The following is a 26,458-nucleotide window of genomic DNA, read 5'->3' as shown; positions in this document are numbered from 1 at the left end:
GCCAATAAAAATATCACCTATTCCACCTCTTTTTAAAGTTTTGGGGATTTACAAGCTTAAAAATACGATTATATTTTACCCTTGGTTAGTTTATAGGGAAATGCTGGTGGACGTGGGCCAGAACTGTCCCATCGCATATTGTCCCAACCAGCCTAAGACCAGATCAGACCCGACACTCTGCTCCAACACACTGAGCGTGGCCACTTCTTAGAAATGTCAGAACCCTGCAGGATGTTGTTGATAAAGCAAAGGAGAGGAAAAAGGCAGACATGGCATTTTAGGCAGAGCAAGGTGGCTGGAAAGCAGGAGTTTGCCAGGTGGAGGTTGGCTGCAGGGGTTTCCCTACTGGGAATCCACGGACAAGCCCAGTGCCAGACCCTCCAAAGAAACACCACACACACTGCAGAACGCTGCAGCACCTGGCTCTGGATCAGGAGGACAGATCCCAACTGGGCCCTAAGATGCTAGGGACATGCACCCAGGTCTGATCAACCTGCGTTGGGCCTGCTATGCCTTAGATAATGGCGTCAGGTGATTGAAAGGCTGATGACACAAAGGTACACAACTGACGTGATGTCCCTCACATTCGCTGGTGGCCGCTCACACCAGCTCACATCTACTGGTTGTTGGAAATCTAACTTGTGTGAAGTCCTTCAAACGTATAAAGGATATTCACCCCCCTGTCTTATATTCTAAAATAGAAATATACACAACTTCCAATTTAATGTTGTAACACCAGCAACAGAGACATTTATTATCTTGGTAGACCTCAGTGTGTGTCTGTGTGTGTGTGTGTGTGTGTGTGTGTGTGTGTCAGGATAAGACAGACCACACTCCAGTGATCACGCCATCTCTCTCACTGAGCCATGCTACTGGCTGTCTAAGGGTGTCAGATACTGGAGGAGACACACACACACACACAGACCGATCACGCAGACACACACACACACACACACACTTAGAGGGAACACATGCATCTATTCAGTGCAGGTAGATGAACACGTCTTCCCTCTGCCTTCAGGAGGTAATGATTTAAAAAATGATGTGACCTTTTTCCAAAATGTTTTTTTCACTGTCACCTTGTTCACTTGTAAATTTCCTCCTTTCCACCACTTTGTCTCCTTCCCTCGGTCTCTCTCCGGCTCTGAACTGACCTGAGAGTGAAGGTCAGAGTCTTCACTGTAGCTTGTGGTTATTAGGCCACCGAGGGAGAAAGTTGTTTTTCTCCGTCTCTGTCCTGCACGTGTTTGACGAAGCAAAGCTTGTATTGTGTTAAAAGGGAAATGTCCCGTTTTAGAAAAAGGCCACATATTAATAGTTAATATTTTGTGCAGGGTCACAACATTGATAAGATTTCAGTGTGTTTGTGTTGTGATGCAAATTCCAAAGTTGAACACACACATGCTACGAGTAGACATTTTATTTTTCTCACGAGGTCATTTTGGACCCGTTCTGTGAGCAGGGAGCAGAGGGGAGGAGCCAGGTCATGAGCTGGATCTCCTCATCGTGAGACCTTCTTCTGATTGGACCTTTTTAGCAGAAGTCGTTCATTAGATTTCTCTGTTTGACTTAAAATGTTGGGATGACATGAGGACACAGATGCAATGCAACATCTCTTCAGTCCTGAGGGATTATATGTGCTTCTGTTTCACTGTATTTTAATTCCTAAATACTGTGTATCTAATAATATAGTATATAATTGATCAGAGGTCTTTTATTACTTTTGCTTTATGCATACTTGTTATTAGAGTATTTTTACAGCACAGTGATTGAAGATAAGGATCTTCACTGTTCCTCCACCACTGATAATGTTCACAGTTTTCTGAGCTTGTTTTTTTTTTATTATCTTTTTTATGGTAGTTTAGTTTCTTATCACATAATGAAATCAGTAGTTTGGTTGAGCTGTTTTATTTTTATTTTGCATGAATTTAAACAGTTTGTGTGTGTATAATATCACTTGGTTGCTTCCTCTTTGAAATCAACTTAACTCGTTGTTTTTTATCGAGAAGGGAAACTCCATAAAATGTAACTTTTACTGAAGTGTACTTTGCTTACAGTGAAAAAAAATAACTTTCTTTGGAAAAGCTTGAACTCAAAAGCAGCGACTGCCCAGGAAGCTGAATCGAGGACAGGTGCTGACATCTGGAGCTGCTGCAGAACCCCCCACGCTCAGAATAACGACTGCAGAGGAGTGATGTCAGAGTTCATCGAATCTATCACACAGCAGCGCTAACGCGATTTCATGTCTGCCTCATGTGTTCGCCTCATGCATCAAGTTAGAGGACAATGTCGAGGATAACCACGATCTGCGTTCATGTCCACTTCACTGGTCATACAGCAGAGTGGGGGGGGGGAAGCAAAGTGAAGAAGGAGATTGAAATACTGCTTCACATTTCAAATCTTACACAACTTGCACAATATTCCCTTATATGACTAAGTGCTGTTTTTTAAGTAGGTATCAAACATATTATTCTTAACACCAAGATGCAGAGAAATGAGCAAAATCATCTAAATTTTTTAGAACCGTTAAAGTGTCTGCCAGAGGCCGTTCCCTCTTGTTAAAGCTTCCTGAAGCAAACACAAAGTGCTTCACTTCCACTGGTTCAGGGAGTATTAGCTGCAGAGGGGCCGTTTATTATAAAGCTATCTCCATCTTCATAGCTCAGCTGGCTGGCACATTCACGGGGACTATCTCTGGCATTGGTCGGCATGCATCACTTCAAAAAGGAATTTTATCGAGGGGGACTGAAAAAATACACCTGCTGAAGTTTGTCCCGACTGTTTCTTATCTGTTAATACGGAACAGTAGTTTATCTCTGTGTGTATCTCAAGGATTCAAACAGTACGTATGTGAATGTGTCCCTCTCTCTTTCTTTCTGTGCTCCCTCTCTCTCTTTCTCTTCCGCTGTGTTGTTATCACATCTTTCATCCCTCCCTCCCTCAGCCTCTCAGTCCGGTGGCCAAACCTCATCAGTCTCTCTCACTGGCTCATGTTACACATCACATGTCGCTACTTAACGTCTTCCTCCAGTTGCGATTCCACAATTATTGCCTCACAGTGGCAACCTCTCGAAAACCAAGGTACTAAAGGAAGCTTTATTTGCTTTAAATGAAGGTAAGCATCTCTTGATCTAACCCAAGGTCGGGGGTCATGATGCTAAAGTTACATTGTTCTTTCAGGTTATGTTTATTAAAGGCCACTTTTGATGCTTTTTCAGTTTTCTCGAGTGTGTTATGGAGGTTTTATTTAAAAGTTAAAAAGCCAGAATTCTGATGTAAAGGGAGAAAACACTGCTCCCTTGTGATGTTACGTGACATCAGGGATTCCCTATGTTTACATCAACCAACCTGAATATTGACATAATATGTCATGGATATAAATTGTATGCACCGTATGTTACCATGAAATACCAGCCTGAGCTCACACATTTCTGTATAATCATGCTATAGTGGAACGGAAATATTACTGCTATAAACATCTCCATGCCCTCCAGGAACCAATGAGGAGCTGATCTGGGACATGCTCTCATCAGCACAACCTCATACACAGCCATCAAGTGCATATCAACATGGCTCCTCTGTATTTAATGAAGCTGCTGCAAAAATAAAAAAAACTAATCCAACCAGACGATGGTTTCTTGAAGCAGATGAAATCTGTTAAAGCTGCTGAAGTCAACTCGTAAGACAAAGTCAGCGTTCGCAGGAAATGAGAGTCCCGCTGCCGTCTATCACTGTCTGACATCGAACACGTGTTCGCCACAAACACAGAGAGGCAAACCTGCTGCTGCCATCACGGTTTGATGTGTATGTGTAAACGCTTAAGCTTCTTTCTTTGATCAAAGCCTGAGGAAATAAATAGAGAGGATAGGACGAGAATGAAATCAGAGCATAAAACCAAGCAGAATAAACTACACTAACTGTTTGACCCTCTTCAAAATAAAGAATAATTAATCATCTAGTTTGTCATAATGGAAGAACTCTGCTCTATTATGTTATTTTTCAGCCAGGCCTTATTCATGCCAGTATGAAGTCTATAAATATCCTAAAAAATGCATCTGATCCTGAGACACTGGATTTTTTTAATTTCCTCAGTAATAAGAATTGGCCAGAAAACTCAATTTCAATCAAAAACTGAAACTTCCATTCACTCCGGCTGTAAACAGCATTTCAACTCAGAGATTTGCCCACTTGCATAAATGCACACACACATTTTAGACAGACACACTGCATATTACTTTTGGCATTAACCCAAATGTTACAGTTGTTAAAAGTTCACAACTCCTTCACACAAAAAGTGGAATGTGCTTAAAATCCATGACAACACAACCAGGGGCAACATTTTGTAAATTTTCCCAAAAAAGGATACAGATGGAAAAACATCTAGATTCGTGCCACAAGTACATCATCTATTGTTCTTAGTCACTTAAATTTTAAATGCTAATGAGACAAAGCAGTTATTAAAAGCATATTCATCACAATTATGGAATTATTTCAAAGTAAGGGATCGCTTTCAGATTTTTCCATCATTGTCTAGCAAACTGTCTTTGGCATGTGCTGACAGTTTAGTTTGTAAAGAGCACACACACACACACACACACACAAACACACACACACGCACACACACTCTGAGGAGTTCAATTAAGGCCGATCATTAAGTTAAGTGATTGCAGCCAATGAGACAAACCACTTCCAGCACGTTTGTCATTTTAACTGTGGCCAGCGACGCTCGGCAAAGAGAGAAGCTGCAGCTGAATCTTCTCCACAGTGAATATCTTGTGTTAAAAGATTTCCTCTAATGAGTCGAGGACACCTGAACATCCTTCTCCATGTCATCATCCATCAGGTGGTATCGAACATGCTGTAAAAAGCCTAACTCCAGGCTGTAATTAAAATAATCCTAAAATATTTACCGTGGCGGTTGACGTCCCATATCTGACACCTGCTGTCATTTTATCACACAGCCTGGAGGAAAACATCTGGGTGAGAATCTGGCCAAATGTTATTGTGACCATGTTCCTGCTTTTTGATGTTTGCACAGTTGAGATGAGGATTATATTCCTACAGAATTTTTTAGGCCTTGTAAATTGGACCGGTTGTGTGGTCCGTCATTCCACTTCACATTCACCCACCTCCAAACCAATATTCTCAAGTGGGAATGTTTGTGGTGCGGTGGTTAGTCGCCTCAGCTTCCTGGTTTGATCCCGGTGTCTTTGTGGAGTTTTCATTTTCTATGTCTGCATTTCTGTTCTCCTGCTTCCTACAAAGCCCAATGCCAACTGGTGTTAGGTTAATTACAGATGTGAACATGAAACAATATGCTTGTGTACTCTGCCTCTCGTCTAATGTCAGCTGGGATTGACTCCAGCTCCCGTTGTGACCCTCAAAGGATAAACGGTACAGATGGGAATCAGCGACATACGTGTAACGTCAAGTGTCCTTTGTCTTTGTCCCGTCCTGCTCCCGGCTCCTTTCTCCTTTGCAAACACTGAAAGTGGTTTGGCATCAACAAGCGCTGTCTCCAATCCGTCACCTGCCACAACCCCTGACGATACAGTCGTCTGGTGACAAACACCTCATCCATCATCAGCCGCTGCCCTTCCTGACTGCTTGATTGCTTGGCCAGCGAATCCGCTGCAACCATAACTCCATAATAATCATGCAATAAATCCCTCGGAGGCTTTCATTGTGCCGCTTGAGAACTGCCACAGCCTCTCAGCTGCTCATCTGTCACAAGGTTTCTGGCTTCAACGCCACTGTAGTGACAGCGGTGCCCCCCCGCCGGGTCAGCTCATCCAACGAGCACCTGATACCACGACTCTCGGGTCGAAGGCTACGACCAACGGCGGTTCTCTTGCACACGGAATCTAAAATGTCTGTGCATGACTGCAGGATTAAAACTGACAAGTTCATTGGGTATGAACATGGAACTCTGCCTTATTAAACTATCTAATAAGTTTTAAAATAGATATTTTAAGAAGAACAGTGGAGTCCTCACGTAGCAAGGTACGAGTTGAAGATGTATGGAATCTATTAGTGTAAATAGAAATGATTATTGTCTTTAGAGGTCAACAAAAAGGGCAACAAGCTCTTTACTATAGTGTTAATTTTCCATGATTATTAAATGTAAATCTAGTGCTTGTCATAGAAACTAGTAAATAGAAAGATAGGAGGTGGAGTTTAACTGCAGCAATGTTCTTACGAATTTAAAATAAGCTCATAATGGTGCCTACAAGCAGGAGCACTGCTTTTTAAACATTTAAGTGAAATTAAACTTACTAATAATGGTGACATTGGTTGTATTTATTCGTTTGCACGTGACAAGGTTTGTTCTGAAACTATCAAATACAACAGAAGGTGGAATATAATTCACACATTCTCTGACCTTGAGTCTGGTTCATTGATGATTTTCTAATTGCGGCGTCCAATTACCTCAGTGATTTGCTGTGTTCCAGCGGTTCTGTGTTCCTGTGGCAATTTGCTGGGAACAGGTGGGGATTTGGGAATCAATAGTTTAACTCCCTTCACTCGTGAACACGACCGAACACCATCCTCCATCGGAGCAGAAGTACATCAGAACACGACTGTACGGGGACCACATGAACCGAACTGCCTGCTCCTCACAGACCTGTCTGTGGCAGCTTTCCATTCCAAAGGCTCCTTGGACCTTATCTGGGTGTTAACATGCTTTTTGGAATTACAGCAGCTGAAGGGCAAATCTAAGTTGTGCTCACCTACGTTTTAGGTGAGTTGCAGTTGTGCACATTGAAGGATCCTTGAACAGGCTACAAGGCTTATGGGCCAGAACTTGTGTTTTGTTGAAGGAGAGATACCACAGAGATGCCAAATGACCACGAACAGGCAGATAACAACAAAGAATGAAGGAATTTAGCACAAACAGATTAATAAGAAAGGATAACAAAACAGACGGAATTATTATAAAGAGATGAAAAAGGTGCTTTTAGACACAAAACAACTGCAAAGTGCCTCAGAATGAAATTAACTGTAATTTAGAAATATATTTTGTCCATTATTATATGTCCTAAGAACCTGTATGTGTTTGTAATCCCCATCTTATCCATTATATACATCCTCCTAATCCTCATCCACAGATTCTCACCTGAACTCAGATTTAACTGAATGGTAGAGCGCATACCAACATATTCTGATTAGCAGATCAACTCTAAATTGTACAAACTCATAGATTTAAATACTACAAATGTTATTTTACATCAATATTAATGCAGTATTTACTTGGAAATTCCTGGAAGTTGCTCATCTCTAATCCATAATTCATTCATTGAGGTTCCGTCCCTATCATTTTTATATATTGTCTGTTTTCCTGCTGACAAATAAACAGGTGAAAAATCCTCCCTGGCAGAAGTAATGAAACGCCGCTGTTGTGGAGGGATATCTTACTATGAGGCTAAAAGTCCAACAATCCCGGAGCAGAATAAAAGTCTAAATTGCTTTACAAATATCTTTTATAACTTTTAAACTTTGTGCAAATATCAGCTTCTTCCTGGAGGACGTTCCACTCTGACCTTTGGCCACACCCTCAACTCGCTCATCTCACTTCCCCTGCGGACAGTTTTCAGCCCATGATCCCTCCTTCACTCTGTGGAAGATTAGGACTGAATTCAATAATCTGAGTGTTGAGCCAATATACGGCTCATTGATGATGCCTGTCAGGCTCCCTGGGAGAAAATGGATGAAGAGTCAGTGAATGTTGGTCAGTTCGTTGTTTAGTAAAAAAAAAGGAAAACTGAAAAAGATCCGAACATCCACAGGAATCATTGAGATGAGAAAGAAAACAGATAAGAACAGACTCTGAGTATCTGACCACAAAAAACACAGACTCCACTATCAGATAAAGATTATTTCAAGAAGAAAAGAGGATGCCAATAAATATATTTGACTGCACTCTGTGGATATATGTCCAACTAAGGTTAATAGATGATGATCGGGACCCTGAATTAATTCCTCTTTATAACCTGGAGACAAACAGGAATCTAACAAGAACTATAAATCAATTTATCGATCTCTGGAGCAAGAATATGACGATCAAACAGTCCCTCAGCTTTACAAACATTCAAATCAAAACAGTATTTCTTGGAGAAAACTGTCTTTTCTAAAGCCCCATACAGCTGATTACATAGTCTATCATATATTACAATCTAATATTTACATATTTCCCTGTGCCAGGAATATGCTAATTCCCAATTTGAATAAAACCCAATATCCAACATCTTAATCTAAACACGTTCGGGTAAATACTGTGCCTACACAGGGTCAATGAGGGGTCTCCTGTGAAGCCGGGAAAAGGCCTGTGACACCTGTTTTTGTTCAGTAATATGTAAAACACTGGCCGACTAATCAACATTTCATAAGCAGCTTAAATCAAAAAACCCAAGGAATGTAAACACAATCCCGAATCTCCCTCCAGCTCCTCTGAGCTCGTGCTCGTGTTTAAATAACTCCCTTCCCGGGGATCCTGGTTCTGCTGATTCAGGTGTTCTGAGGAGAATCCTGGTAGGAAAGGTCAAACTCTAATTGTGATGCAGCGGTGTGCGATCACATGTTCATCCTCGCTCATATCTCGGCAATATAAAGTAGACGGTTCCCAGCTGCAGAGTAAATGCGATGCACTCCTTCTGCTACTAAATGCAATTCATCACATGTTAACGTTTTTACCACAGGGCTGCAGTTATCGAGTTTATGCAGTGAGCTCTCAGATATGCCGAGGCGCTCGTGAGTGCATACGCTTATGCAGATGTGCGTATGAAATATGCGTCTGGCTGGCAGAGTCCACACTGACGTGGCAGCTGGCCTGTGACCAAGAATCTGCAAGATGTGAGAGAAGTAGATTCTCCCACAACAACAGGATTAGAGAGGAGACAAAGCTGGAACAACAGGACACATATTGACAATGAGGGCGGTTCGCTGGAGATAATCAACTCACTATAGAGACTTATTATATCAGCGTTTTTATGGTTCACTCGTTTTCCCTGGGAGTTGTCAGGAATTAGTGGTAAATGGACTGAACAAATATCACACTTTTTTAGTCAATCAATCACTCAAACCACTTCACACACACCAAATCCTCTCTCACACGTCTTTCACACATTGTTGGCACAGCTGTCAGGGCCAGAGTGTAAAATATTTACCATCTTGCCATATCAACTAAATGGGAAATGTCACTGCTGTGTTCAAAGTTTATTTTTGGCTGCTTCATAGTGGCCAAGGATCACTTCATTTTCCAAATATATATATGTATATATATATATTTGTTCTTTCTGCATTTGAGCTAAACAACTACAGGAGAGCAACGATAGTTTTTCAACTTTTATGCAAATCAAATTATACCTAGAACACAAAAAATATATGGATTATTCAGCTAATAGATCTTTTTAACTTGGGTATGAACCAGAATGACATGTTTACATCTATTGCGTCTTGATTCCTAAATTCTCTGTCTTTACTGATACTATTCCATAAGTTTCTCGTTAGTTCTCTCCCTTTTTTGGAATGATCTTTGACCTAGGGAATAATCTCTGACCTGCTAATGGATGGGTATAGAAGGAATGTACTTTAACAGGCGTCTTCATCTTTTTAGGTACAAAAATCAGAGATCCTATGTTAGACGTCGTTTTACCTCAAGTCGAGGGCGGAAACAACCTCTCTATATAAATCGGTGTTCAACCCCTGCAGATTAAAACTATTGGCTTGTGCTGTCTCCGGGTTTCAAGAGCCTTTCCTGACCTAACATTTCTTTGTAATAAACCTTAGTACTGAAACGAGTACTAGGTTCGCTTAGAATTCTTCCTTCATCCTCTTCAAAACATGCATTTTCATTTCCAAGTCCAAAAAGTATTTTGGAAAATTGTTAGTTGTAATATATAGTTTGCACTTAGTAATTGTGTCATGTTGCACTGTCTTTATTTGACGTGTTTCTCTTAGTAGAAGAAAAAATTATGTAGAAACCTAATAATCACAGTATTCACATCCAGAACATGCAAATCTCTGAGAAGATTTGATCCTAACTAGAGTAAAGACTTGTTTCCTACCTTGACAGATATTCCCCGGAGCTCCCGTTGCTCTCTTGTACATCCATACAGTTTGTCATCCCGGGTATGAGAGCCATGGCGGGATTCTCCTGGGCCGCACTGCCCACCGCCCGCGCCACCAGCTCCAAAGAGTCGTGGACGTAGTGATCCAGGGAGGGGGACCCCATGACCCCGTGGGCCAGAAGCCCCAGGGGCAACCCCTCCGTTCGCAGCTCAGCCACATTCTGGATGTCGCCCAACACCCAATGAAAGTCTGGGAGCATAATCCGAGTGGCCACCGTCCAAAGCCGGCGCACCTCCCGGATATCGCACCCAAATGTCACCACCCCTCTCGTGGATGAAGGTTCCCTTAGGGCCTCCAGCTGCTGCATCAGCGCCTGCTGCTGGTCCGTTTTGGAGGAGGAGGTGGATGATGAAGCAGCCGGGACCGAGGCAGCGGATGAGAAACGTGTTAAAGACAAATCCTCCGTCCCCGTCTCCGCACCCGGTGCCGATCCTGAGGAGGACGGTGGAGGTGAAGGCGTTGATAAGGTGGAAGCGTTGGCTGACAGGTTAACGAGAGTGCCCAGGTGAAAGCGGGTGTTGTTTTTGATGAGGTTGAGGAAGTGGCTAATGTCCCAGGCCTGGCAGAGCACAACGCTGATATCCCACCAGCCATTCATCATCAGCAGGGAGTAGAGGAGGCGGGACGGTGGGGCCTCCATGGTCCGCATCGCCATTTGGAAATGAAGAGGATTCTAGGAGGAGACGGTCACAGGGGAAATGGGCGTAATGGAACATAAAATGACAAGAGGGAGGCAAAAAGAAATGTTTACACAAAGAGTAAAGGGAAAATAGAGGGTTCAAAGCAGAAGACAGAGGAATATGGAGGAAATTGAGACAGGTTAACGGTGAATTTAACAAGGAAACGAGGTGAAGAAGATTTAGGAGATTGATTAAAGTGGATGAGATAGAGATGAGGGACAGTTAACCAACAAATAAACAGGAGGAAATTGGGTAATGAAAACATAAGCGAGTGATAAACAAGTGGTGATGGGGAAGGTGAGAGGTGAGTCGGAGTCAGGTTCATTTCACAGAGGGCACAAAAGTGATGTGTCAAATAAACCACGAATGGATGGAAGGTTGGAATAAAGGGCAGATTGCGAGATATGAGATGGAAGGAAAAGGAAAAATGAAATGAGGATTACAGGAAGTTGGTGAAGGATGAAGTGGAATGCAATGTAAAAAAAAAAAGAAAGGAGTAAGATGGAGGATCCGGGAAGGTGATGAAGAAATGTAGTAGAGCGGAAAAAAGGACAGGAGAGAAGAAGGAGGGACAGAGAAGAAAGAACGACAGAAAGGTTATAAATCCAGAAGGTGGAATTACTTATATCCTAGAATTCAATTTGATCCTGGAGTATAAACAGTCTGCTGGATATAATAGATTCCATCCTCCACTTACCTGCTCCCATGAATACCATTATTCACATCATCAGGAAAACAGTGCATCTATTTTGATTTGTGCTTCCTTTATATTTCTTTATAAACTGCAACTAAAACCAAAAGAAACACAAAGAGGACCTTTTACAAAAGATTCCCTCACATGCATTTGTTATTTCTACATAATTTAATTGACACTTGTGATTTGTGAGTCTTAGATTCATCAGGTGATTAATGAAGGCTGGACAGATCAATGAGTATCAAGGCACTGGGGTTTCGGGTCGGTTACTGAACTGAGTGAACTGTTTGAATTACAGATTCAAAGTTATCTCATTAAGGTTTGTCAGAACACATCTGGATGAGAGAATAACAGAGCGGGCAAAACAAGAACATGATTAACATAAATCCATCCTCCAGAAAGAAGAAGGAGAAGCAGCAGCGCTTCAAATCAAACCGTTGCACCTTCTGCCGTGTTTATGAAGGGAAACGCAAAGTTGGCCAAAGCAACACTTCCAGTGGCGTGATGGTAGATGGTAACTGGGGATCAGGATCGTGATGGTGGATGGTGTTTTGCTAATCAAGGCATCTATAGCACTAGTGTCTATCCTTGGATTCATCACATGTGTCTCTCTCTACACTATCTACATTTACCCCCCTAATATTGTGATATGTGAATACGGGCTAATATCATTTGATTGATTGATTGATTTCGATATGGCCAAGAGGGTTGCATCTTGCAAGGGAAGGCGTGAGGCGCACACCAGCTGCGGCAAATGTGTGCAGTCACTCAATTGGTTTTCTATCGCTCATTGGACTGTCAGGTCAATTAGATAATGTCCCAGTGTGGGTCAATTCCTCTCGTGGGAGTGGGGGGGCCCCCAGGTCTCTGCACTGAAAGCCTGAGGTAGCGGACAGCAACACATTTGAACATCAAGCTCAGAGGGACTTTAACACAACCAGACAAAGCCACCACACTGGTCCACTGACCCCCCCCCCCCCCCGTCTCAGTGGCATCATGATGAGACCAGTGCAGATCTATTGTCGCCCTCACATCCAGTGCACTGCACCACCAGAGCTACAGTGAGCCAGGAGATCAGAGCAGATATGTTTCAAAGCTGACAGTCATCCCTGCAATGCTTCGGATCAAATTAATTCAGTCTGCACGAGCTGCCAGTTCTGCTCCAGTGTACCTTGGCATACTGTACCCAGCCTGCAACATACCAGTCACTCTGCTAATCAATCAGTCATGCATGTGTGCTCTCACATACACACAAACACAAACACACAAACACACACGGAACTGCACAACTGAAAAAAACCCCAAACTCTTTAATTGACTTTACAACTTTTACACAAGCTTTGCACTAAAAGTCCATTAGATCAGTCTATTGGTTCGTTTTATTTATCCCATTATTCAGTGTATCCAATAGGCATGTAAATAGGACCATCATTATTCCCCCTGCTTACTGCATATATACGAATGGATTATTGACTCAGGCAAACAAACCAGTCGAAAGCAATAGAACCTGTTTCATTTCAGATTCAGAAGTCCTGCTTGAGGGAAATAAATGGTAATCGGGTCCACAGGGCATCGCACTCGCACCTCCTCTCATCCCCCGGGAAGATTGAAGGATATATTCTCCGCCGCAGAACTTCTGCTCTGTGATCTCCATAAATCTGTAACCCTCTCTTTGTTCCTCATGTAAATAAACAGAACAGAAAAAAATTGCTGGAAAGTGCTGCTGCCTGCTCTGTTACATAAACACAGAGATGTGCCGCTGTCGATGCATCGGGAAATCTCAGGTCTGTTGTCACGTCGCCGTCTTTCTTCATTCTTCTATCTACAAAAATCACAGTTTTATGTTTCTGTGATTTCCGCAGCAAAATTTGAGTTTTGATGCAAAGAATTGTGCAGCCCTTTGCTGTATGTAAAAACTGCTCCGAATGGCAGAACCATGAGCCAGTGGACAATTCCAATAAACTAGTAATGACTTGGTTATTGATCTTTTCATGAATTAGATGAAAGATTCATTTTTCAAGTATGAGAACAGATTAAATTCTGCTGATAAACGAATCGCATGGTTAGTTTTACCATTTGAAATGTCAATTATCATTATCAACTGTGCTCGATTACAGTACTTTGAAAATATTGAGGTAAATATCGTTGTGTATCAACCAAATATAAACTGTGTGAATGAAGAGTGGAAGTCAGTGACGGTGACAGCAATCCACACTTCTAATAGGATGGCTGTATTTTGGTTGATTGTCACAATGTCTGCAGAAAGGGAGCAACACTTCAGGTGCAAGGCAAGAAAACTGTTGGTTTATTGGATGTGGTCGGATTTTAGAATGAGGGAGACATTCATCAATGTCACTGCCTATACCTCCCCCCCCCCATCAGCAAACTCCTCTCATCCATCTATTATCATTTCAGAGAAGCAGAGGACACAATTGCTTCAATCTCCTCATCTACAAATTAATTTACCTGGAGGTGATATAAGCTTATCATCAAGTGTTTGTGCATGTTTACAAAAACGTGTGGTTTTTAATCTCCACGTTTCCAAAATATATCTCCAAGTTATAGCCACCCCCCCCCCCCCCCCCTCATGCCCAAGTAACAAAACATGGTTGCTCAGTCAACACCTCATACACCTCATGTCAGTCATGTGAGTGTTGTTGAGATTAAATGTGTAATTATCCTGGACATTGGCAGTTTGTGGTCAGAAGCTTCATTGTGATGCAGTTGTGAGGCAGTGTTTTTTTATGATTCACCCAGAAGTGTAACGCATTTATACTTACTGCTCAAACTGACTCAGTCCAATGCATCAGTGCTTCATCATAAAATATTAACATCAGATTGAATCAATACTTCTCTGACACTGATTTCAAAAGACGAACAAAGTATTATTATTCTGCAGAGGTAGAGTTCACTCCAGCGTTTCATTTAGAATAGATTTCACTTATCTGCGTATAAACTATCACAGAGGCCGGATTTATGATTAATATTGGACATATACACATTTCACAAACAGTTTGTTCTTCTCCCTTGTGATTCTATTGGACCTGTGCGACCTATTTTTATGCAAGTACCGAAAACGTATTCATTGGATTCTGTAGCAGATATTTACGAAGGAGGTTTGGTTTGTTTGTTTGTAAGCAAAATTATGCAAAACTGCTGGACAGATTACCGTAAACCTTGGTGAAAGGATGCATTGTTGCCACTTTCTTTTACATCATGAGCTATAGGATGTTCTTTCAAAGTTTTGCCTTGATTTCACTCAAAAAAAGTACTGGATCTTGATGAAAAATCACATTTAGGGGATTGATATTTATGATTGTGTGACATTTGGTGCATACATGTGGTTTCATAAGGGGAACTGTCGGGTCTGAGCAGTGTTATGCACCATATGTGTTTCATGCTGTTTCAGTTTCCTACTTGCTGGAGTGTTGTAGGCCAGTATGAGATATATTTCCATTTTAAAATTAGGTCCTCATATCAAAGACAACTGGTCTTTCCCCAGGAGTTTCTCAGTCCCAGGACTTTTACAATTTCAATCATTTTCTGCTTCCTAAACCCCCCTCCACCCGTGTGCCAGACTCCCGTCCCTTTAGTTTACTTTATCTTATGGTCCATGGTTCACATTCTCATGCAGCCTCATTATTTTGACACTTGCGTAACACACTGTGGACAGATAAAAAGTCACTCGCTGATTTATTATAATATACATTTCTTAACTGTGAACTTTGTCTAACCTCAGCTATTATAAACCCTGCGAGGATGAACTAGGGTATTTTAAGGTCACCGAATAAAAACAAGCTAATGAGATATTGTCGAGACATTCAAAGTTTTCACATTTTGGGAAAACGGTCTCTGAAATTACTGTTGGACTTTGGTCGGGATTTGAAAGTGAAACTAGATTGAGTCAGAGGGAAGTTAATCCGTTTCTCACACAGTCACACACACAAGCAACTAGACAATCTGTTTCTACAACTGTTTCCTTTTTTTTCTGCCCAATCGTCCTTTTCATCCGTCCAACCAATCATCTCTCCATCTGTTCTACATGTTATATCTCTACCTCTTATTTCACAATCACAACCAGCCTGGACGTTGGACACCTGCTCTCCCGCCTCAATGCGAAATGCTAACTTGTGCACAGAGCAGGAAATGAGATATTACACTTACACTTACACTTACACACACACACACACACACTCTCACACAGTAGCTCACTGGGTGGCAAATGTCCCAGAACCCTTCAGTCTAACTAATGGTTCGGATGTGTGTGTGTCTCTGTGTGTGTATTTGTGCGAGTGTTGACAAAAACAATGGTCCTCTTTGCCCCTCCCTGGGTGGTTGGAAAGTCTCTCTCTCTCTCTCTCTCTCACACACACACACACACACAAACACACACACACATTTCCCGCTGCTGGTCTGCACTCATTGAAATGCAATAACTACCCTGTTAGTGGCACCTTATTAAAGTGGTTTACAGTGTATAGTTACACTAAATCACTGTGTGTCTATGTGCACTCGTGAGGAAGATCTTTACATGTGAACACAAAAACATGTGAACACACACACACACGCACACACACACACACACAGGCTCAGTGGGTGTCTCCTCCACAGGATGATTATTGACAAACTATCTTTGTGATGATTTTATTGTATTTATTCCTTTTCTATTTATTTCTGTAACGCAGGTTCTCTCTCTCCTTCGTGTTCCAGCTGATGCTGATCGTCCTCAGCTGGTGTATTCGGCACCACAGTATTTTTCAGGTCGTGCGACTCACCAGTCAGAGCTGATTTAAATTAAACATGAAGGGAATCTGTCATGAATCTTAAATCCAACTCGTACACTTTCCCAAACTGTAAGTCTGATTCGGATCTGGAAGTCCATAAGAGTTGTAATGTTACGAAGATGATATTTGAAGGTTTAGGTGCTGAAAGTTGTTTCATGTTTCCTAATAAATACGTCAGATCTCAGATGGTTCATAGCTTGTAGCAACTTAAAAGATTCTGAAGATTAAAGCTAATATTTTAAGGATTTCGGGGATGGGGCCTTTTTCGTCATTGATTTTCTCCAGATACTCCATCTTCCTCCCACAGTCCAAAGACATGCAGATTGGGGTTAGGTTCAGAGGAGCCTTTTAAAATTGTCCGTAGCTGTAAATGTAAGCGCTGGTGATACTGTCACCCACCTCTTGACTAATGGCAGCTGGCATTGGCTCCAGCTATCTCCTCAACTGATGGATAAACTGGAGACGATGGATGAATTGAAGGTTGTCTTTTGTTTTTCAACCTGATGTCAATTGAGAAGTTTCTTTTTAATGCAAAACATTAAGTCAGGGAGTAAATGCATCATGTTGACATTTGTCTGAAAGTGATGTTCAGCCTATATGAAGATTAATAGCACTTGCTTTAATACAATTACAACAGTGATGCCTTGAAATGATATTGCCACATGCAGACTTAAATGATAAATGACTCATAATCACTGGATGTTGTCCAGCCAAGTGGGCTTAATAATAATAATAATAAAGTTTAGTGAAAGAAATGCACGGTTTAGCCAATAATTAAGCAATTTAGGAAACAGGTGGTGCTGAACCAGTTCAAACTCATTGTGTTAGTGTGAAAATTCAAATAAATCTGATTCATATTTGCATTCATGTCTGGAACAGGCTAACTTACAAATGTCAATTGGACTGTATGTTATGTATAAATTGTTTTTATACATTTACATAAATTACCTACTTGACGATACCCAAGAGCTGAAAGTCAAGGATTTCATTCAAATGAACGGTGCTGCTTTCAACAGGTATAAATCCTAAGAGTCTCTGAACAGTTTGATTATGAGATATGTGTCTGATAATGAATTCATGAATAGATAGAAAAGAGTATTTTATCATTTCTTTGTTGAAAGGGGTCAGATCAGGGACTATACGTTCACTGCTGATTTCTCCACCCACGATCTGAATTTCTGCTTTAAATAAACACACTGGGATAGTGAGCATAAACAAAACATTCCATTATGCATATAGAGAACGCCTCAGGGTTTCTGCCGCTAGGTCTGAACAGCCTTCAACTAAAACTGTTCTTGTAACCTTGTGGATAAACAAGAAGAAAATCTCTCTTGTTTCTCAGCACAGAAACACACAGTGTGCACAGACTTCAGCACCATGGACAGAGCCTCTTGCTCCTTAGTCAAAGACATCAGCTCGTGTCACACATTATTTTGGCCAGTTTGACCAACATCTGAGCTGATGGAGGAAATAGAATGAGAAGAACATGATCCGAGTTTCTCCTGAAAGCGTTTCTAATGCACAGCAGGAAGAGGAGGAGAGGGGGAAATAGATCTGGAACAGGAGGAGGTGTCTCCCCCTCCAGCTGCTGTCGGAAATGTGGGCCACTCGTGGCACTTGGTGAATCAGGCCTCGTGAATCCACCTCAACTCATTTCACTCAGATCTTTGAACTGAGTGAAATCTTATATTTTCTATATAAATTGACCTGGCTCCTGTTCATACATGTTTCTTCTTGGACATGTGATGTTGTTTATCACATCAGCTGCAGCTGTTGTTGCCTTTGTCACAGTGAAACAATCAAAAGTTAAAAACAGTTCAAATAAAATGTACATTTAACTTTTTCTATTTACCTCACTGCGGCGCGTAAATTCCCTCTGCACGACGCTCACGACCGGCACACGCAGCGCCAGAGACACGAACTCCAACTTAACGAACTCGTCCCGGTTCCGCGGAAAGGCGATCATGGCGGAGACCCCCTGCACGATCACCGTGTGACACACGCTCTCCAGGAAGGACAGGGGGTCCTCGTCCTCGGGGCTGCCCGTGGAGGAGAAGGAGAACGCGGGCAGCTCGCCGAGTCCGGACCCCACAGCCATGACGAGCTCCAAGGACAAATTGTAGGGCAGCAATCCGGCCCGGTTCACAGCCTCCACGGCGAGCAGGACCGAGTCCCGGGGCGCAAACACCCGGTTCTCCTTGGAGGTGTTCTCCTCCCGCTGCCGCGCCTGGCTCTTATTCCTGTTGGCCCCCCGCTGGTTGTTAATTGCGCCTCTAGTCCTGAGGTTTGCGTATCCAGGCGCACTGGCACTTATTCTGAGCTGTTTTTCCAACTTCACCCGCCGCTCCCCGGTCCAGCCTCCCTCCGTGTCCCAGTCCTCAGGACCGCTGCCGGCAGTGGCCGTGAGCAGGCGAGGCTGGACGTGCAGCGCTCCGACTCGAACCGTGTGGCCGATCCGCTTCAGCACCTGGCACGGCTGCGGGTGCGAGTGGGCGCACGGCGCGAGGAGGATGAGAGCGCACACGAGAAGACATAATGATGGCGAAACCCCGGTGCCCGCTCGGGCTGTCGGGCCATTCATCGTCATCATCACCACCGTCTTCATCATCTTCGCTCCACAGCTGCGCCGAATGCGCCGTCAAACCGCAGACCGGCCGAACACCGGGGCTGCTCCGTCGGTCCCCCTCCTGGCGCCCCACGTGTGGCCCTGGTGCGCCACTCAAACCAGCTGCAGCCCCGGCTCCAGATCCAGATCCGGCTCCAGCTCCGGCTCCGGCTCCAGCTCCAGGTCGCGGCAAACTTGTGCGTTTCTCCACGGACACGGACAACAGGCTGCTGAGGCGCGAGGTGAGGTTGGAGCCGCGCACAAGCACACAGTGATCCCCAAAAGTGCTGTTTTTCATCTCAAAAGATTTTCATCATTCAAACCCTTCGATTATCAAACAGATCTTTGAATCACAGGGTGAACAAATGCACATATTCCAGTAGCACGTGTAGAGCATGGAGGCAAAACCCAGAGAGGGAGATGTCGTAGAAAAAAAAACGTTATTGCGCATCAAACACATTCCAAAACAGGCAAATCCACCTCTGGACACATCTGTTGGCTTTGCAGGAACATGATCCCAGTATCACCCGGAGCTCAGGAGCCAAGACAACCCCACCTCGTCCCGGCGGTCGCGATAAAAAGAAAATGTCCCTCCTTGCGATAACCACTGGAGTAGAAGCTTTCCGGAGCGCGCACGCCGCTTGGCTCAAGTCGCCCTCTGCACTGACACTTGTTCCGGGGAGACCTCCGGCACCAGAGCGCGGCTCCTCTGCGCACGTTCCAATGTGATTCAACCCCGTCCTCACACAGCCCCCACCCACCCACATACACCCAGCCACCACCTCCGAACAGTGTCCGAGGGAAGACATTGTATGAAGGGTGGATGGATAGAAATACAGCAATGAACAAATGAGGATTAATAAGAATATATAGGACAATTAAAAAGGAGGAAAAGGAAAATACTAGTTATTCACATGGAACATGGAGTCATCTGGGTTTTTGTCATTTCCCATTCATCACTTTGTGTACACATTAGCTATTGTTTATTATAACAGTATTCTTCATCCATCTCACGCATATATGTTGTCTATTGTGTATTTTCGGGATTATAACTAACATAATTTTCACCATTTGTTTGTTGTATGTATAAGTACATTTAGAACAATAAGGAACCGGAGTGAAATCTCCTGTATGTGAACACAAATTTGTCGGCAAAACAGTCAATTCAGAATCAGGTATTGTGGGTTGTTGGAGGTTGATGGTGGAAGCCTCCCAGTTTGTGTTGTAGACATCATTTAAGTTATTTATAAGTATTCAAGTTTGTTATTTCCCTTGTTATTTTCAAGTTGAAACAACTCGACCAAAAAACAAGTAAATGCATCTAAGTTTCTTACACTAAAGACTAATTGTTCTATCTACTCTCCTTTCTCAAGGTTTTCTATCTTTTTTTAATCAAAATCAACGTGTTTAATTTAACAGTGTAACATGCAGTATGTGCTGATGTATCCCTTTCTCTCCCTGTTCAGCTTATATAGTTAATTAGATTGTTTTATTTAATCATTTCTAAGGACACCCAATTAGATCATTAACGGCTGCTGGAGGATCTCCAGGGAGGGGCTTCATGTTGCTGCGGTAACCCCACAGGTCAGGGGTCACCATTGACCCAATCAGCAGCCTCAGTTTAAATAGCATTGCAGATTAATGGTTTGTTAATGACCCGATCAAGATTAATGATTGGCTAATGGTCTGGCTCAGAATGAGACGGGGTCCGGCGATATTGGAAAGTCCAATGACCCTGATTGATCTGATCCAACATGACCCTGAGTGGGTGTGGGTCAGGGAGGAGCAGGCCAGAGAGACGGAGGAGAGGGATGAAGAGGAGGAGGTAACCAGAGGGGACAGGAGGAGAAGAAGGAGGAGAGGAAATGATGGAGAGCCCGAGGGAGGAGATGAAAATGTGGTGGTGGTGGTGTTGGTGTGGGGGGGGGGGTCATTTGAGAGAGGAGGGAGACAAAGTGCAGATGATGTGGAAGATGCAGAACAGTGATTATTTGTCAGAAGAGAGAATGAAGAAGGGATGTTTGATGATTTGATGATGAAATGAAGCGATAGAAGAGTGTACAGCCTCTTTAAAGGTCGAGGACACATCAGGAAGGTGTTTCATTCAAGAGGAAAACAACAGAGAAACCGAGAAATTGCATTGATGGTGAGATTCAAGGTGAAATTGAGTGAATCTTTGAAAAGACCCATCGAAACCAATGGATTGTTAAACCCTGACATTTCTCACCGTGTTGAGATATCAGAGAGATGCTGCACACGACCTTCACAAAGGCTTCAGTTGATCATTTGTTTGCCCGCAGGTGAACAGTCTATGCAAAGAGCAAAACATCCTCTGCATCACCTTTTTAATTAATGTGCGTTGATATGCACAAAAGAGATTAACCAAAACATTGTCAGGCCTACAAAATGTATCACTGTCTGTTGTGTGTGTGTGGAGAAACATTCAACTCCAGTGATAAGAGAAAATAACCAAGATCTCTGTGTTGATTCATGAAGGTGTTTTTGTTGGATGTATTTGTCTTTGTAACTGTGTTCCTCTCTTTGTCTGTCCCCCCCCCCCATCGTCTCCCTGCTCGTCTGTTCATCTGATTTCTCCTTCTTTTACATCGGCCCTCTCACTTGTCCTTGTCTGATCCGTCTGACCCCGTGTCCACCTGATTATTCAAGCATGTCTCCAAGTTTCTGTGTTAGTTGAACTGATTTGCTGACAAGTTCCCTCACCTGTCCGTCTTCCTGCTGATCCGTCCACCTGTCTGTCTTCTTCCTCTGTCAGCATCATTACGTAACTGTCCCCTTCCCCTCTCTCTCTCTCTCTCTTCCCCCCTCTCTCTCTCTCTCTCTCTCTCTCTCTCTCTCTCTCCCTGTGACTCTGCTCCCTGTTAAGTGACGCTGCAGACTTCGCTGACCCTTTCCATCCACCCCCCCCCCCCCCCACACCCCCAACCAAATTCCTCTGTGGTTCAATTCTCCCTCCAGCAGCGGAGCAAACAGAGCAGATAAAACCTGGAGGCAGGGAAACAAAAGGTCAGAGCACTTTTTAAATATATACGCACCTGATCACGCACAGGACAAAAACTTTGCACCGTCATGTGGAGGCCATTGCATCTGTCACTTGTTACAATAACGCACTCACAGAGAGGACAGATATTCAGACAAAATATTATTTAAACATTTAAAGGTCACATTTTCATAAACAGTGCGAGTTGATGTCTTTACCAGAAGTCGTCTTTACACATTGGATTCTTTTTGAGATTCAGATTGAGTCTGAGACACAAATGGATCGTGATGAATGTTCAGCTGAAGTGTTTGACTTTGCAGCTTCTCCATAAATGAACAAGTCGGCCTTTGTAATGACGAACACACAACTGTTTGTATTACCGGGGGTTTGCGTGGAAGCCTTGATTCAGTCGAGGCAGCGCGAGCAGACGTCTGATATTAATAATTGAATCCCCGTCAGAAGTCGACTTTCACATCATCAAGCTGATGCCGTAATATTTCATGGAATAGCCTTATTGTTCCAGAGACTCGTCTATTGCAGCGAATATAATTTAATACACTTTTATCTTTTGATTTGTATCTGTAACACATGAGTGATTAAACATAGACGGACACACAACGCACAGTGAAAATATACAACAGTGGGACAATAATATTGAAACACCGACTGGAGCATGAGGCAAAGGATGAATCGAAAGGGCGCATGGCTTTTTAAAAGAAAGAACAAAAGAGAAAAGAGAGAGTTGTTGGGTGTGATGGGTTTTAAAGGCACCAGAGCAGAAAGCAGGAGGAGAGGGTTGGGGGGGGCAGTAGTGGGTGTCTGGGGCAGAAGTCACTATCCATCATTGGGACTTTGCACAGCACTATGGGGGGGGGGGGGGAGTTTGTTTTGTTGTATGTGTTTATAAAAAAAGCATATTTGCAGTAGCTAATAATAAGGTAATACATAAATAAACTCTGTCTTGTAACTCAGGTAATGCAGAGCTTCAGCTGTTGTGCTCATGCTACAGACTGTTTGGGGGGTGGGGGGGGGGGCGCTGTTCCTCAGGAGACAGGGTCTTACCACATCTTGAACTTCCCCCCTTGATGCTCTGGAGGCAGGGTCTTCTTTCTTTACATCCCTTTGAGTGTGTGTGTGTGTGTGTGTGTGGGGGGGGGGGGGGGGGGGGTTGTCTGCCAATCATTCCTTCCCCCCCTTCAGGAGGCACTCACCCTCAACATGTGAGGGACACGGACTGGTTCCAGTCGAGACTCGTATATCGAGCTGTCCCTGTTGACATGTGTCCCCTGATCCAGCGAGTGACACAACAAGGCTTTTCTCAGTTTTTAGAGCGACGAGTGAAGTGTTCCTGTATTTAGTTGGGAGCTTTAATATGGCTCGTTAGGCAGAGTGAAGGGTACAGTGGGGGTCTGCAGCTGGAGATAGTGGAGAGTGTGTTTGTTAGTGCCGTCCAGTGGGACTGAACTGGTGGCAGGTCTAAGTGACGCGGAAATAATTGTCTCTTCTGCCCAAAGTGCGTCGTGAAGGGGAGTCGGTGTCAGGCGATGCCGGTTTAAACACGTTACCTGGGGGGGATGAGGGCTCTGTGGATAGTTTTAGGTTTTAATGGTCACAGAGAAAATGTTTTATAGATTTGTTTCCAGAGCTCAAGGTGGAGGGTCGAAGTCATTTCCAATTTTGGAGTTGGGGGTGTTTGAAAGTATCTGAGATGGATATAAGTTTTTGAACTTTAGGGATTAGACTTGTTTTAGTTTATGATTTTATTGAGTTCATGATTTTATCTTTAAAGGTTGTACTGTGCTTTGGTTATGGTAATTTTATATTTAATAATTGTCTTATTCTAATTAACCCAAAAGCACAACGGTGATAACCCACAGCTCAAATTAGCAGAACATGAATGCAAAACTATCCCAAATGCAAACCCTCCTTTCTCTACCACCACAATCTGATTTTTAAAGCTTAATTTCGGGTTTTTTGATTTTTCCCTGTAAAACTTAGTTGCAGCCGAGTCGAGCGCTTTGAACCATCTGTCAATGAGGTGATGGGAATCAATGAAAACAAATAATTCATCTAGAGGTGGTTTATTTTCACTTTGGGGGTTTTGCCTGATGACAGCGAGTGGGAGCTGCAGGTCCAGAGATTTAACATTTTTTGTTTTTAGATTTGCTTTTTGTAATTGATGTTGACGAGCACTGACAGCCCAGGAGAAATATTAATCCCTTAATATTTCATGTTGCCAACGTGGAGTGGGAGAGGGGAAATCTGGTGCTGCAGAATCCTGAAGCTTATTCACACAGTACCGTAGCTCAGTTCAGGTATAATCTGCATAAAGACAGTAAATATCTTCATGCAAAACAAACACTTTATCCTTCGCTTTCTTCATCTTTCTTCGTCAAGTTGAAGAACTGGTTGTTTGCACTGAATCCATTATCAGGCAGCGTCGAGTGATGAAGTGGATTCAGCAGAAATCAGATCAATACAAACAGGAAAATGTCTCAGTGGTAAGATTTTTACCCAATTCACTCACAAATGTTTCCAAGAAAATTAAATATGTAAAAGACGGATGCTAGCTGTCAATCACTCAACCTCCGTGTAACTTTAAATCTTTTAAAACATGGCTCTGTCAAGGTTCAGCATCTGAGATCAGAACAAGAAAAAGAAATACATTTATTTCCAGTAGTTTGTGGTCACATTTGCACATGTGAAGCTCATGTGGTTTTTCGATAACAGGAATTACTGCTAAACCGATTTCCATCTGGTCCTAATGACCCAGTTTAGGTCAGAAAAGACAGAAAGCTGATAAAATGATAAACACATCAGTAGATTCTCTGCAGAAGCGACTGTCATCCAAAGGGAACCACACAACACTCTAAGACCCACATGTAAGATTGGGATGATTTGGATCCTGCTCTGTAACCCTGAGAGTTCTGCAGTGAGTCGTGTGCAGCTCCCGTGTTCATGTGGAGGCCACAGACTGAATGAGAATTCAACCTGACTCGTTGTGCGGAGAGAGAAAATGGAGAAACAACCGAGTTGAGGCAGCGGCAGAGACGGAGAGAAACACACACGAGAAACCCTCTGAAAGAGCAGGAGACCTTTCTTTAAACCGTTTCTGCTGCTTTCTAATCAGTATTAAGTCCTTCACTCCAAAGCTCTGTTTTATCTAACAGACAGGCAGTCTCCGTCCCTTTGGACCATCGCCCCAGATAACCAATTCCAGATTTGGCAGAAGAGAACAATACCCTTATTTTCAGCGGGCGGCCCAGAGGACAGCGCGGTGCCACACAGACCAGGAGTCAAGACGGGCTGAGTCCTGCTGCTCCGTCTCCTCCGCCTCATCTTGTTTTGTCTCTTTCCCCCAAATTGTCTTTTGCCCCTGCCTTCCCATCTTCTCCCCATTTTCATCTGGGTCTTTCAGGACCTGCCATTTAATCAAAGGAGCCAGAGCCAAGAGAACACAGACTCAGACAACACAACAAATACCACAGCGAAATGACTGGTAACTGAGAACAGCCTCGCTTACAGAAACAGATATTTCAGTAAATGTTTGAAAGTACAAATATGTTTAGGGTATTTGAAGAGTGCATAGCAAGGCAGATTAACCCTTTTATCACCATGTTGTACTTCACAGTTTGCTTCAGATACATCTACATTCTCTAAACTACACGGAAAATAATGTTTTTGTTATGTGTTTCAGTAATTTTAAATTAATTAAATAATATATGTAGGGTTCAGTCACACACTAAACTTAAACCTTTATAAGCCATATACAAAATGTCTGAATTATTTTTTTCCAGTGTAGTTGATTCCTTAAACAATTTATTTTGATTCACAAAATCCAGATCAATATCCAGATCTGGAAATGTAGTTTTACAGATGTGCACAGCAGAATGTAACAGTTTCTTCTCTGACCTACACAGACTTCAGTTGTTATCTGTCCAGTCGTTTTTGCGTAATCCTACCAAGACAGAGTCAAATAAATATATAAATGGAAATGAAAACACAACCTCTATGGTACAGAAGATATTCGTGTGATAATATTACCAGAACCCTGATAAAACAGTTATGTGTTGGGGGTTTTCCAGAGTTTATTCAGACACACTGGTTTTACTTCTTGCAGGCAGCAGTTAGAGGGAAGTTAAAAGATTGCAGGAGGGTTTAAAGCTCTTTGATTTGATGAAGATAAGAGGGCACTTCATATATTTCTCAGACTCCAGCAGAAACAAACGTGGTGGAGAGAAAATGGGCCCGATGATTCATCTCCTGGATAAACCATTTACACAGCGATGATGTGGGAATCCCAGAGTAGAGTCAGAGATCGTCCGCTGACTGAGAGCAGAGTCTGGGCGTTCTGGAGCTCGATCCATTTCTTACCCTCGCCCTCAGTGCTGACCTTTCTCATCTCACTGATTTAGCCCTAAGAGAGATCTCAGCAATGCACTTAGACTCAAACCCCTCGCAAATATAATAGCTCTAATAGTAAAGTGAGGTTCCTGCATGAGAAGAATGAAGATGCACAAATTATATTCACATGCAGATTATGACTTAATCCATTAGGTGGCAACTTTT

The 26,458-nt window shown here is 42.9% G+C and overlaps 1 protein-coding gene across 1 annotated transcript in view; it reads right to left on the bottom strand.

The window, feature by feature from the left end:
• Positions 1-18,891, bottom strand: part of grin3a (glutamate receptor, ionotropic, N-methyl-D-aspartate 3A) — a 36,875-nt gene extending 17,984 nt beyond the window's left edge. Inside the window, exons 1-2 of the mRNA XM_062412984.1 lie at positions 18,139-18,891; positions 10,065-10,801 (exon numbers count right to left, since the gene is read on the bottom strand). Coding sequence (XP_062268968.1) covers positions 10,065-10,801; positions 18,139-18,891 — 1,490 coding nt within the window. The remainder of the gene's footprint in view (positions 1-10,064; positions 10,802-18,138) is intronic.
• Positions 18,892-26,458: the final 7,567 nt, after the last annotated feature.

Source organism: Platichthys flesus, chromosome 19 (assembly GCF_949316205.1).
Source record: "Platichthys flesus chromosome 19, fPlaFle2.1, whole genome shotgun sequence".
In the NCBI taxonomy this organism is placed as follows: Eukaryota; Metazoa; Chordata; class Actinopteri; order Pleuronectiformes; family Pleuronectidae; genus Platichthys; species Platichthys flesus.
Note: the sequence above shows the minus strand (reverse complement) of the source record. Positions and strands in the feature narration are given on the sequence as shown.